This window comes from Pongo pygmaeus, chromosome 10 (genome assembly GCF_028885625.2).
Source record: "Pongo pygmaeus isolate AG05252 chromosome 10, NHGRI_mPonPyg2-v2.0_pri, whole genome shotgun sequence".
Classification (NCBI taxonomy): Eukaryota; Metazoa; Chordata; class Mammalia; order Primates; family Hominidae; genus Pongo; species Pongo pygmaeus.
In genome coordinates, this window is record NC_072383.2 from 12,476,714 (window position 1) to 12,491,243 (window position 14,530).

General features: G+C 47.1%; 1 protein-coding gene across 5 annotated transcripts in view; it reads left to right on the forward strand.

Annotated features, from left to right (window-relative positions):
• Positions 1–14,530, forward strand: part of BCL2L14 (BCL2 like 14) — a 50,981-nt gene that overhangs the window by 23,015 nt on the left and 13,436 nt on the right. For all 5 annotated transcript variants that reach the window (XM_063672440.1, XM_063672439.1, XM_054443735.2 and 2 more), the window contains 2 exons: positions 6,090–6,529; positions 13,971–14,141. In XM_063672440.1, coding sequence (XP_063528510.1) covers positions 6,097–6,529; positions 13,971–14,141 — 604 coding nt within the window. In that variant the 5' untranslated portion in view covers positions 6,090–6,096. The remainder of the gene's footprint in view (positions 1–6,089; positions 6,530–13,970; positions 14,142–14,530) is intronic.

Genomic DNA, 14,530 nt, shown 5'->3' on the forward strand with positions numbered 1-14,530 from the left:
CTCCCTGGGCCTCCCAAAGTGCTGGGATTACAGGCATGAGCCACTGGGTCCGGCATCTACATTTGTTAAATACATTTAAACCCTCTTAACCCTTTTGTCTCCATTTGTTCTCTTTTGCTCCCTGCTCTCCAGGCTCTTGTGGCGGTGGCCCCCGCTCACTCTGCTGTAGGGTAGCTTCCTTCTGGGGCCAGCTCCTGAGCACTGTTCTTTCTGCCTCTCTCTCATCCTCTCTCATTCTTAGCTTTGCCTGTCGACTGGGCCAAGTCACAGCCTTCCTAGCCTGTAAGACAACAAAAATCTCACATTTTACGAAATGGAAGGACTAAGTACTCCGTCTTGACCTCAGTGGTTTCCCCCGATTTCTGATATTGCTGCTGAAATAGCATTAGCAAGCTTGTTTCTTAAAGAAGCCCTCTCTCCAGTGACAATACTCCCCCGCACACACACACACACACACACACACACACAGACATGCACGTACGCGCACATACACACAATTTTAAAGCCCTCGCGTTACATTAAAAAGGTCTGGGTTGTTTTTAACGTACATGGAAATTTCTTCAGCAGCACAGTGTTACTGGCTTGACGAGGGGGCACATCCTCCTACCCAAGGACACAGTTCCTGAAGGACCAGGGTGCACATCTGGCCTACAGTGCCCTAAGCCACTCTGTCCAAAAGGAAGCCTTGAATCAAAAGCCTCATGAATCCTTTCCTGAGAAATTCCACGTCTGGTCTCTTGCTAGACTCAGCCTTTTCCCCACCAAGTCTGCCGCACCTAATTCTGACCTCACCCCGCTTGCTGCCCGCTTTGCCTGCTTGCACGCACCTCAGGTCTCAGTGTGTCTCAGCAACAGCTTCCACTCCTAAGGTGGCCAGAGTTAGCATGCAAAAATGCAAGACAGCCAGTTATGTTTGAATTTCAGATGAACAACAAATATGAGTGTTTTTTAGCATATAATATTTTATTTGGGACATATACGAATATTTATTATGTATTAGTCTCACGATATTTGGGACATATACTAAAAAATTATTTGCTCTTTATCTGAACTTCAAATGTACCCGAATGTGTCCTGTATTCTGAATGTGTCTGGCAGTCCTATAATCATTCATTCAGTCAGTCATCAGATATTTGAGCACCTACCATGTATCAAGCACTACTCTAGAGAGCCCGGATAGCTCAGTCGGTAGAGCATCAAGCGCTACTCTAGGTGCTGGGGAAGCCAGCCAAAGTCCCGCCTTCATATCTTACAGTATGTCTACTTTGTTTTTATATATATATACACACTATATATACTTGCAGATATGTACCTTCTTATTTTTTCTTTTTTATTATTATTTTTTTTGAGACGGAGTCTGACTCTGTTTCTCAGTGCAGTGGCACCATTTCAGCTCACTGCAACCTCTACCTCCTGGGTTCAAGTGATTCTCCAGCCTCAGCCTCCCAAGTAGCTAGGATTACAGGCATGTGCCACCACACCTGGCTAATTTTTGTATTTTTAGTAGAGACAAAGTTTCACCATGTTGGCCAGGCTGGTCTTGAACTCCTGACCTCAAGTGATCTGCCCACCTTGGCCTCCCAAAGTGTTAGGATTACAGGCGTGAGCCACCACACCCAGCCCAGATATGTACTTTTTAATGGTAATGTTACCACATTTAATGAGATTATCTTTTAAAAAAAAGTTTTAGAGTATATTTTTAAATTTTAAAAAATAGGGATGGGATCTTACTTTGTTGCCTAGACTGGTCTCCAAATCCAGGCCTCAAGTGATCCTCCCACCTTAGGAGGGATTACAGGTGTGAGCCACGGTGCCAGCCAAGATGATCAATACTTCCTTAATATTATCTAAAACATATACCATGTTTAGTTCTCTATCATCTCAAAGATATCTACATCTTTATACAGTATGTTTGAATTATGATTTAATAAAGATCCACTCATGACATCTAATTGATGTCTCTTTTTTTATATATATGTTTCTTTTTTTTCTTTTTATTTATTTATTTATTTTTGAGACAGAGTCTCCCTCTGTCACCCAGGCTGGAGTGCAATGGCACAATCCCCACTCACTGCAACATTTGCCTCCCAGGTTCAAGTGATTCTCCTGCCCCAGCCTCCCAACTCGCTGGAATTACAGGCACCCGCCATCATGCCCAGCTAATTTTTGTATTTTTTTAGAGACGGGGTTTCACCACGTTGGCCAGGCTGCTCTTGAACTCCTGCCTCCCAAAGTGCTGGGATTACAGGCGTGAACCATTGTGCCCTGCCTGCTGATATGTTTCTATTCTTTCTTTCTTTTTTTTTTTTTTTTTTTAGACAGAGTTTCACTGTTGTTGCCCAGGCTGGATGCAATGGCGCGATCTCAGCTCACCGCAACCTCTGCCTCCCGGGTTCGAGTGATTCTCCTGCCTCAGCCTCCCAAGTAGCTGGGATTGCAGGCATGCACCACCATGCCTGGCTAATTTTGTATTTTTAATAGAGACGGGGTTTCTCCGTGTTGGTCAGGCTGGTCTCAAACTCCCGACCTCTGGTGATCAACCTGCTTTGGCCTCCCAAAGTGCTAGGATTACAGGCGTGAGCCATCGTGCCCTGCCAGATATGTTTCTTATGTCCCTTTTAAGCTGTAGCAGTTCTCTGTCTTCACCTTTTTTTGGTGCTATTTATTTGTTGAAGAAACCGGCCATTTGTCTTGCAGAATTTACCACATACTGAATTTGGATGGCTGCCTTCTTGTGGTCATTAGTTTATTTCTCTGTCCCCTGTATTTCCTGTAAACTGATCATTAGATCCAGAGGCTTGATCAGATTTGGATCCAATGTTTTTGGATCAGGAGACACATAATGGTTGTCTCACCTTTAGTGAGACCAAGATTGGTCATTGGGAACAGGGAAGTGGAGCTGGGGTGAGTATAGGGTCACCAGATGTCCAATACAAGCAGAATGGACAGGGCTGTGCTGTGGGATGGATGAGGGGAGGGTGGGATGCCCGGAAAATGCATGGGGGAGGGTGGGATTGGATGGAATTGGGGAGCGGGAAGGGGTAAGTGGAAAAGCAGTAAGGAACATGACCTTTGAGGAGACGTTGACGTGACTCCTTACAGAGCAAACGATTTGCATGTAAGTGAAATGCATGTAAGTGAATGTGAAATTGGAGCAGTGGCCGGAAGAAAGATTGTCCAAGCCCTGGAATAAGACAGGAATGTGAAGAAATAGCAGAGGAGGAGGAAGGATTGCAGTCATGACCCCCACTTCATGCCATACTCCTCAAGCATTTGCTTACATTCAGTTATGTGAGGGAGGTTTGTGGGGCTTGGAAGTTGTATAATTGTGTCTGTGTAGTTGGTCTGGCGGGTTTTGCAACTTGCCCTTTGCTGCACTGGGAGGGCCATTTCTGTCCCCTCCATCATCACCTGATGTTGTGGCATAATCCCCTGCATCCCTCCCAGACTCACTTCCATCAGAAGGCACCTAGCCAGGGACCCTTGCTTTCCTGGGGCCTGGCCAAGGAGCAGTTCCTCAGATAAACAGCTTCGCTATCAGCCAATGTGAGCCTCTTCTAAGTAAAGGAGAGGAGACAGTGATGGAAAAAGGCAGCATCCAGCAGGCCCTCAGGGGAGATATTTCAGCTCCTACACCTCCTTCCGATAGCAGAACCAGGGGGAAAAGTTAGAGAATATCCTCATTCTATCTAACAACGTGGACACCGAGGAACAGAAAGGTGGAGTGACTTGCCCAAGCATTTTGCAGGTTAGAAGCTGAGCCAGCCCTGGCCATCCATCCTTCAGACACCCAGGCCAATTTGTCTGTACTGCCTCACATTGCCTCAAACCCTGTCTGCAGTTACTGTCCCATTTCTTTATAATTTGGTCCTGGTATGACAGGGTACAGTGGAAAGAAAAAGAGGAACATGCCAGCCAATCCTCTTAATATTACTGCAGCTTTTTTATCATCACACCAGCTTACATGCCGAAAGACGGTCTTAAATTAGGACCAGAAAGGGAAGGGAACATTATTAAGAGCCATATTAAGGCGGAGCCTGAGGCCGGGCATGGTGGCTCATGGCTGTAATCTCAGCACTTTGGGAGGCTGAGGCAGGTTGATCACTTGAGCCCAGGAGTTTGACACGAGACTGGGCAACATAGCGAGAACTTGTCTCTAAAAAACAAAACAAAAAAATTAGCCAGGTGTGGTGGCATGTGTCTGTGGTCCCAGCTACTTGAGAGGCTGAGATGAGAGAATCCCTCGAGCCAAGGAGGTTGAGGCTGTGGTGAGCTATGATCTGCACTCCAGCCTGGGCAACAAAGCAAAAACTGAGTTTCAAAAAAAAAAAAAAAAAAAGAGCCTGAGGGCCTAGGACAACAGCTGGACTAGAAACAAACATAGCCACCACTTTTGAGCCAGGTTCTGTGCAGGGACTTCTCTTGTGTATCTTATACCCTTACAATATCCGTGCAAGATGACTATTATTATTTGCAATTTGCCTATAGGAAGTTCATGTTTGGAGAGGTGGAGTAACCTGCCACAGGTCACAAAACTAGTCATTGGCATGGCCACAATCTGAATTTGGGACCGTTAGACTGAGAAGCCCAAGCTAATTCTTGATACACTCACTGCCTGGGACATTTCACACGGTAGATCTGAGCTTTCTCGCATCTGAGACTAAAAGGAAAATGTAGTCCTTAACAGACAGCAGAAGGAAACAGATTATTAGCAAAAAGAACTGCTTTCCTAGCAGGAAACCAGAGAAGGAGTTATTTCATGTAAGCTTAAGCAAAGGAAATTGAACAAAATCAGTTCTTTATCTATCCTGTTATTCGTATGGAAATAAAGACGAAATGCTTGCATCCTGTTGTTTTAGTGCTTGTACTGATCTTTTTAAAACATGCCTGTGATCACATCACTCTCTACTCAAAACTTTGAACAGCTCTCCATTGCCTCCATCAGTGTGTTTCAAATTCGTAAAAAGTAAAATAAAATAACAGGATGCTTTTTTCAGACGAAATCTTACATGGCATACCAAATATAGCAAGAAAAAAGAAAGACAGAGAGAGAGGACAGAGAAGCCCGGACAAGCTAAAGCAGAGGGTAGAGGGAGAAGGAACCGAAGAAGGCAAGGGTCAGGTCCCAGGCATTTCTCTTCCCTGAATTGGCCTCCCTCTTTTGCCACCTCCCCAGCAAGACCTTTAACTCCACAATCCACAGCTCATTTTGAAATGTACTGATCAATGTGAGAAAATGTGAGGCTTCAGCCTGATAGTCAAAGAACACCATAATCTGGACCCAAGTGCTAGTTCACTTATTTTCCCTCCACTATTTTCAAGCCCTGGCTATTTGCAAGCTGCATACGTATGCTGTCCCAGTTCTCTCACCGCTCTTCAAACACATTCTGAATTCACCTATAATTTCCCCTCTGCTCACCCTGTTGTAGCCCCAATATCCACCCACCTAACTCCTTCTAGCTTTCCAAAAGCTTTCACTTGCCTCTTTCTTTGAAGCTCACCTATCCCTGCCTTCTAACCTGGCTACCTGCATCTCTGTTAGACCTCTTACTTAGTTCATTAGTTCATTCTCGCTCTCTTTTTTTTTTTTTTTTTTTTTTTGAGACGGAGTCTCACTCTCTTGCCAGGCTGGAGTGCGGTGGCGCAATCTCGGCTCACTACAACCCCCAACTCCTGGGTTCAAGCGATTCTTCTGCCTCAGCCTCCCAAGTAGCTGGGTCTACAGGCATGCACCACCATGCCCGGCTAATTTTTGTATCTTTAGTAGAGATGGGGTTTCACTGCATAGGCCAGGCTGGTCTTGAACTCCTGAGCTCATGATCCACCCGCCTTGGCCTCCCAAAGTGTCGGGATTACAGGCGTGCGCCACCGCGCCCGGCAGTTCATTTTCTTTATGTGGAGTTATCTATAGCCATGTCTCTCTTCCCACCCCAGTAAGACTGTGGCTTTTCCCTCTCTACCCTCCAGCACAAACACAATAGATGTTCAATAAATGTTTACTGAGTTTTCACCCCTGTCTCTCCTAACCCGCAAAGAGTAAATGGCCCTGCATAGAATAGAAGGGCACAGTGTGGACTTTGTTGTTACAGGCCCAACATGTGTAGCACCAGTGCGTGTGACCTGGAAGAAATCCCCCTAGAAGACGATGACCTAAACACCATAGAATTCAAAATCCTCACCTACTACACCAGTCATCATGTCTTCAAGAGCACCCCTGCTCTCTTCTCGCCAAAGCTGCTGAGAACAAGAAGTTTGTCCCAGAGGGGCCTGGGGAATTGTTCAGCAAATGAGTCATGGACACAGGTGTCATGGCCTTGCAGAAATTCCCAATCCAGCGAGAAGGCCATAAACCTTGGCAAGAAAAAGTCTTCTTGGAAAGCACTCTTTGGAGTAGTGGAGAAGGAAGATTCGCAGAGCACGCCTGCCAAAGTCTCTGCTCAGGGTCAAAGGACGTTGGAATACCAAGATTCGCACAGCCAGCAGTGGTCCAGGTGTCTTTCTAATGTGGAGCAGTGCTTGGAGCATGAAGGTAGGCATCTGGGATTTCTTTCTCTCCCGCATCCTGGTTTTTCCCTTCTTTGTGTCCAGAGTGGTACATCTCTTCTTTTGTTGTAAAGTGGCTTTAGAGAGGGCATGCATTATGCCTCAGCTTCCCAACTTATTAGTGTTCAATCATAATTGCCCTGCTTTTCTCAAGACTAAAAGGAGTTGCTGGCCGGGTGCGGTGGCTCACGCCTGTAATCCCAGCACTTTGGGAGGCCGAGGCGGGCGGATCATGAGGTCAGGAGATTGAGACCATCCTGGCTAACACGGTGAAACCCCGTCTCTACTAAAAATACACAAAATTAGCCGGGTGTGTTGGCGGGCACCTGTAGTCCCAGCTACTCGGGAGGCTGAGGCAGGAGAATGGCGTGAACCCAGGAGACAGAGCTTGCAGTGAGCCGAGATGGCGTCACTGCACTCCAGCCTGGGCGACAGAGTGAGACTCTGTCAAAAAAAAAAAAAAAGACTAAAAGGAAATGATGGAAGTTAAGGGTGCTGGGACTGGTTTTCTTTCTCCACTGTCTATAAATAAGCTTGTTTCCCAAATTCCTAGTCCTCTGTACCAGACACCAATAAAAAAGAAGGAGGCCAGGCGCAGTGGCTCACGCCTGTAATCCCAACACTTTGGAAGGTCGAGGTGGGCAGATCACGAGGTCAGGAGTTCGAGACTAGCCTGGCCAACATGGTGAAAACCCGTCTCTACTAAAGATACAAAAAATTAGCTGGGCATGGTGGCGCATGCTTGTATTCCCAGCTACTCAGGAAGCTGGGGCAAGAGAATCTCTTGAACCTGGGAGGCGGAGGTTGCAGTGAACCGAGATCACATCACTGCACTCCAGCCTGGGCTACAGGGTAAGACTCCGTCTCAAACAAAAAAAAGGAGCCCTAACCAGGGACTTGCTTGGGCTGCCTGGGCTGCTGCTCTTCCTAAGACAACTCATTCGCTCAGGGCCTCTGTGTTTCCATCTGTACATTGGGTACCCCACTCTCTCCACCTCGTATGGTTGATGGGAAGATCAGAGAGCAAGAGTAAAAGGACTCTTGACAAAGTACAAACCATCCTACAAAAACAACTGAGAAGCATTTTGACAAAATCTTCCCTCAGTTGGACAAAATTAATTGTATTGAGTGAAACATTTTCACCAGGCACTGAGGCTCATACCTGTAATCCCAGTACTTTTGGAGGCCAAGGTGGGTGGATCACTTGAGCTCAGGAGTTCAAGACCAGCCTTAGCAACATGGCAAAACCCTGTCTCTACCAAAAAATACAAAAAAATTAGTCAGACGTGGTGGTGCATGCCTGTGGTCCTGGCTACTCGGAAGGCTGAGGTGGGAGGATGGCTTGGGCCTGGGAAGTAGAGGTTGCAGTGAGCCAAGATGGTGCCACTGCACTCCAGCCTTGGTGACAGAGTGAGAGCCCATCATGTCTATACTCTCAGCACTGTGGGAAACCAAGGCAGGAGGATCACTTGACACCAAGAGTTTGAGATCAGCCTGGCATCACAGCAAGACCTTGTCTCCATAAAAAATTAAAATAAAAAAATTAGCAAGGCATGGTGGCGCACGCCTGTTGTCCCAGCTACTATGGAGGCTGAGGTGGGAGGATCACTTGAGCTCAGGAGGTCAAGGCTGCAGTGAACCAAGATCACATCACTGCACCCCAGCTCTGGGTGACATAATGAGATTCTGTCTCCAAAAAAGACAGTTGCCCTTCACGCACACACCTTGGCATAAGCATCTTCTTCCCCTTCAACAAAGCCCAGTGCCCAAAGCCCAGATTTTTTTTTTTTTTTTTTAGATGTTTTAGATGGAGTCTTGCTCTGTTGCCCAGGCTGGAGTGCTATGGTGCAATCTTGGCTCACTGCAAGCTCCGCCTCCCAGGTTCAAGCAATTCTCCTGCCTCAGCCTCCTGAGTAGCTGGGATTACAGGCGCGCACCACCACGCCTGGCTAATTTTTGTATTTTTAGTAGAGACGGGGTCTCACCATGTTGGTCAGGCTCGTCTTGAACTCCTGACCTCGTGATCTGCCCGCCTTGGGCTCCCGAAGTGCTGGGATTACAAGTGTGAGCCACTGCACTCAGCCGCAAAGCCAGATTTTAAAAGAAAGACCCCCTCCTGCTGGGTTTCATGGGCCTGGGTAACTTGTCAATAATTAGTCAAGAGGTGGCAGTAATGTTTCAGTTTTTAAATGTGACAGTCCTGGCTTGCTTGGAGAATCAGCCCACTCATAGACAGCTTTAGATCATTCACTATGATCAAGGAAACTCCCATTTCCCATTAGAGTTTCAGATGTTTAGAACAGTGGGAGTTATGGTCAGGATCATCTGAGTGAACCTCATGGCACAGACAGGATGAGGAAATGGGAGTCCCACAAAAAGGGCTTACCCAGGAAACATCCAGGAAGTAGCAGAGCCTGGACTCACCAGAAGTCCAGGCCTCTCCCTAGACTTGTTTAATTTTTACAGCAGGGCATCTGCTCTCTGAACTCTGCCCAGCTAAGGCAGGTCTAGAGCAAGAGGGAGCGGCCCCCTGTGGTCCTCCCCTCCACACCTGCCTCCCCACCCCTCAGCCGCCCTCACCCAGCCACGGCTCCTTCTGCCGGGGGTGGCATCTGGGCTCTGGGGCAAAGAACAGTTTGGAGGCACCTAAATAGGCTTTTCTGCTTGGCCTGTACTGCGGACTTTGCCAGCAGACAGAGAAAGCTTTTACAGACCTTAGTCTTCTTGTTTTTCCTGAGATAAATTGCATTCTGTATTTCAATATTTACTGGAGTGTCATTTGACAATTTTTTATTTTCTAAAATTTCAAGAGAAGCTTTTATTTCTTTTTTCGGTAGGGAAAGAAAACTTGTATGTGAGATTGAGAATTAAAGATTAAATTCAAAAACACTTAGGTGATGTGTTAATGTGCTGAATAGCTGAATAGTACCTATGGCTGAATAATATTCTCCATAAAAAATGAAAAATGATTACCTCCTAAGAAGGCTTTAAACACATATGTACAGCTTATCGTCCCTTCTCACCTTTCTCCTCACGTTTGCATTTAGTCAGTTAATTGTGTGTTTTTTACTTGTGTTACTTGTGTTGGTTTTACATTGGGCGTGATCCAAGAGAGCCTCACATTCTATTTTGCCACATACAAATCAGGCCTTACAAATTTGGTTTCTCCTGGGTTCTTTTTTGTTTGTTTGTTTGTTGTTTTTGAGATGGAGTCTCACTCTGTCGCCCAGGCTGGAGTGCAGTGGCACAATCTCAGCTCACTACAAGCTCCACCTCCCGGGTTCACGCCATTCTCCTGCCTCAGCCTCCCAAGTAGCTCGGACTACAGGCGCCCGCCACTACACCCGGCTAATTTTTTGTATTTTTAGTAGAGACGGGGTTTCACCATGTTAGGCAGGATGGTCTCGATCTCCTGACCTCGTGATCTGCCCGCCTTGGCCTCCCAAAATGCTCGGATTACAGGCATGAGCCACCACGCCCAGCCTCACCTGGGTTATTTTAACTGAAGGTCACTGTGTAGCCTTGTACAGCCACTGCCAGGCCTCAGTACTGAGTTTACATGGGAACTGTGAGATTATGTCCCAAGACCAAATTCTTTTAGGAAGAAGCCTCAGGATGTAGAGAAATGGACATTAGCACTAGTTTTAAAGACTACCAACCCAGGCTCTTTCACTTGTGAATCTTTTGTTTCTCCATAGCTATGATTTGCTCACGTGGAATGTTATAGTTAAGGTGAGGTTCAGCGATATACAGTGGAACACCCAAATACCCATGGCTTAAATAATATACAGGTTTGCTTTTCTCTCCCTTAAAAGAGGACAAAAGTTTGGCAGCTCAGGCATGATATGACAGCTCCACAAAGTTATTAAGAATTCCTGGGAATGGCCAGGCAGGGTGGCTCATGCCTGTAATCCCAGCACTCTGGGAGGCTGAGGTGGGCAGGTCGCTTGAGCCAAAGAGTTTGAGACCAGCCTGAGCAACATGACAAAACCCCGTCTCTATAAAAAAAAAAATGCAAAAATTAGCCAGGCGCAATGGTGTGCGCCTGCAGTCTCAGCTACTCAAGAGGCTGAAGGAGGAGAATCACTTGAGCCTGGGAGACAGAGGCTGCACTGAGCTGAGATCACACCATTGCACTCCAGCTTGGATGATGGGGTGAAAAAAAGAATTCCTGGGAATTCTGCCATCCCTCAGCTCGTGGCTTCCACCTCAAAGTCACCTTTATATTCTAAAGGTGGCTGTTGGGGCTTCACCCATCATGTCTACATCTCAGGCAGGAATAAAAAGGAAGCAGAGGAAGGGCAAAGGGTGCCTTCTTTCCAGGTAATTCAGCTCCCTTTTGTTTTATTATTATTATTTTTTAATCTTTTGTAAAGATGGGGTCTGTGTTACCCAGGCTGGTCTCGAACTCCTAGCCTGAAATGATGGCCTTGCCTTGGCCTCCCAAAATGCTGAGATTATGGGCGTGAGCCACTGCACCCAGCCTCAGCTCCCTTTTCGAGAGCTTTCTTGAAACTGCTCCCAGCTTCTGACATCTCATTGGCCCTTCCCTACTGCAAGGGAGCCCAGGGAATATAGTTTGTTCAGCTGGGTTCATTGCTGCCCCCTCACATTTTAGAGGTCTGTTACTAAGGAAGAAGAAGAAAGTGGATACTGAGTGGGAAAGAGCAGTCCATAAGGAAGTCACACCCCAACCCCCTGCCCTTTCTCTTTAAAACAAATGCCTCAGACCACAGGCGAAATGGGACCTTCTGACCCCATTGGCCTGCTCTTCCTGGCCCCACAATGACCCCCAAAACAGACTCCAAGGAACAGACAGCCTTTCTGTCTTCTCCCCACCCCATCCAGTGTTCCCTCGCCTATCAGACAGGACCAAGTCTGACAAGGATATAATCTTTTCTTTTTCATGTTTTAAAATTAAAATATCCAAGATGGGAATTTTAACTAGAGCTAGTGCATCTGTGGGAACATGTTTGCTTATAGTTTCTCCTGGACATGTCTCACTCCATGTGCACAAACCCATAGAAATCAATACCCTGCTTTAACCCCAGCACTTTGGGAGGCTGAGGTGGGAGGATCACCTAAAGTCAAGAGTTGAAGACCAACCTGGCCAACATGGCAAAACCCTGTCTCTACTGAAAAAATACAAAAATTAGCTGGGCGTGGTGGCAGGCGCCTGTAATCCCAGCTACTCAGGAGGCTGAGGCAGGGAGAATGGCTTGAACCCAAAAGGTGGAGTTTGCAGTGAGCCAAGATCACGCCATTGCACTCCAGCCTGGGCAACAGAGAGAGACTCCGTCTCAAAAAAAAAAAAAAAAAAAAAAAGTCAATACCCTGTACACAGTTAGCCAGATTGGGTAATTTTCTACCTGTTGGTGATCTTGTGGCTGCCCTGCCTTATGAGGGGAGGAGGGGACAGAGCCTTTGGGACCCTTCATGGACCTTGTTAATGTGCAAGATGGGCACAGGGTGCTTTCTGGTGGTAGAACCGCATGCTGATCACCCCAGATGAGCCGCACAAGGTTGTAAAGGCAGCAGAGGCCTGCTTTCCTTTCTCATCTCCTGAGGACACGGCCAAGGAAGTTTCCCTTGGCTTTGGGAGCCAGCCTCTTGCCATTTCTTTCTTTGCCAGGGGCCATGGGTGGCCAGAGTTCCAGCGGAGGCTGGCTGGGCTGCAATAAGGGGATTACAAAGTCGAAAGTCTGTTTTGCTTGGTTCTTAAAAATGAGGAGGAAAGACATTGATCCTTCTTGATCTTTCTTCTCTCCGTCATTCGCTTCTTATCGGTTTTTGAACCCTGTGGACTAACGATGAAAAAGATGGCTTTATGAGTCAGATGTCCACCAGAGGATGGCTTCATGGACAGAGCAGTATCTTCTGTGGCATTTCCGTGAATGGCTGGAGGGCTGAAGGGAGGACACTGAAGCCTTCAGCTGTGGAGGAATCCAGGGAGAGGGATCAGGAGCCACCTTGGCAGCTCCGCATGATGTCAAAACCTGTTTCTCTTGTGGCTCAGTCCCTCCCAGGCCCCCTACTTGCCTCTCTTACCTACGGTGCTGTACAAAGCCCAGGAGTGCCCTAGGAGTTTGAGCACACCAACCTTCTGTCCAAAACGCCACTCCATTACTGTCTTCAAGTCCTGTGAATTACCTAATGTTAGTCTTCAAATGTTACATGGTAAAACCCAGCTGCTCTACACGGCATCCAAGACAGCTTGTACAAGCTTTTAAAAGTTTAGGATTTAGGTTGGGTGTGGTGGTGGCTCATCCTTGTAATCCTAGCACTTTGGGAGGCTGATGTGGGAGGATTGCTTGCACTTAGGAGTTCAAGACCAACCTGGGCAACATAGGGAGACCTTATCTCTAGAAAAAGAATTTTAATAAAGTAGCCAGGCGTGGTGATGCACACCTGTCATCCCAGCTACTCAGGAGGCTGAGGTGGGACAATCGCTTGAGCCTGAGAGGTCCAAGCTGCAGTGAGCTGTGATCACACCACTGCACTCCAGCCTGGGTGACAGAGTGAGACTCTGTCTGGAAAAAAGTAAATAAACAAATAAAAGGTTAGAACTTAGTGACAAATCAACAGTGAACATTTTACCACCCAGCAACTCAGCCATGCCATCTGCCCACCCCACCTCCCCTTTTCCCCACTAGGGGCAAAAGCGACTGGTCTTTTATAGGCTACAACATTCAGTGGGTCAATGCCATTTCACCGTTCTATCTCAAAGTGCTTTATTCTACAATTCTGTGTGCAAATACATGACATAACTCTTTTCTCGGGTTGTAAATTCTTGAAGGCCATAAGTTGTGCTGACTGCATCCTTGTTTACCTATAAGCATTCATTGAATGTTTTCCAGTAGACATGGAGGGGAGAGAAAAGGCAGAACTGTACCAGCGACGGGAGTTAGGTGTTCACTTGATAATGGACTTGGATGATGAATCTCATTGCCCTGAGAGCAGGGATATTTCTTTCCTCAGTGACCAACCCCGAAATGCTTGTCAAACTATCGAATGTCCTCCTATGCACGTAGGGGCTGGCTCTTAGAGGTATAAAGCATGTCAAGAAAAAAGAATAAAAATAAAAGCATAATGAGTATTCCTTCAAGTAAAGAGCTAAGCACTCCTTTTTGTGTCTCTTCCCTTGCAAAGGGGAAAGGAGACCCTAATTTTGCAAGACTTCAAAAAGAGTGTGCAGAAGGCCAGTTGCTTCAAGGTGACAATCATTCCTGTGTGCACCCCTCCCACATCCCAGCCTCTGCCAGGCAACTTTCAGTCCTTTCTGAAGAATGACCCTCCCCCAGCACACATACTCCCAGGCAGTTTCCTTCTATTCTGGGCTGGTCTTTTCATTCCGGGTGACTTTGCATACCAATGAGCCAGATGAAGTTCTGGGAAGGGCCTCTCAGCACCATTTTGTCTTGTTTCAGCTGTGGACCCCAAAGTCATTTCCATTGCCAACCGAGTAGCTGAAATTGTTTATTCCTGGCCACCACCACAAGCGACCCAGGCAGGAGGCTTCAAGTCCAAAGAGATTTTTGTATTTCAGGGTCTCCCCCAGCGCCAAGGCCACCGGCCTGTAGCTTCAAGTTCTAAGAAAGGTAAGCTTTCCTTCCCTGGGTGGAGTGTTTGCCAGGCAGGGGCGTGGGAGCATTTGTGTATTTATCCATCCCAGGGCTCGGCAACTTGACAGTCTCTGCTGCCTGGACTGAGGGCTTGATGGCCACAGGCTGTGGGCAATGAGCTCCAGCTTGAGACACCAGCCCAAGGCAAGGGGGCTGCCCCAGCAGGTTGAACCAACATTCCCAGCTCTCTGCTAAGTAAGAAAGGAAAGCCCCCTACAGAGGGAGAGGAGGAAACACAAAGCCCGCATTCAGCCTTGTCTGTGGCGGGAAATGCAACGTTAGATCTGATCATGTTACCAGTGACCCTGGGCCAATTTGCACCAGGTACAGTTGGAGCATCAAGCCAGGGATTTGTATTATAACAC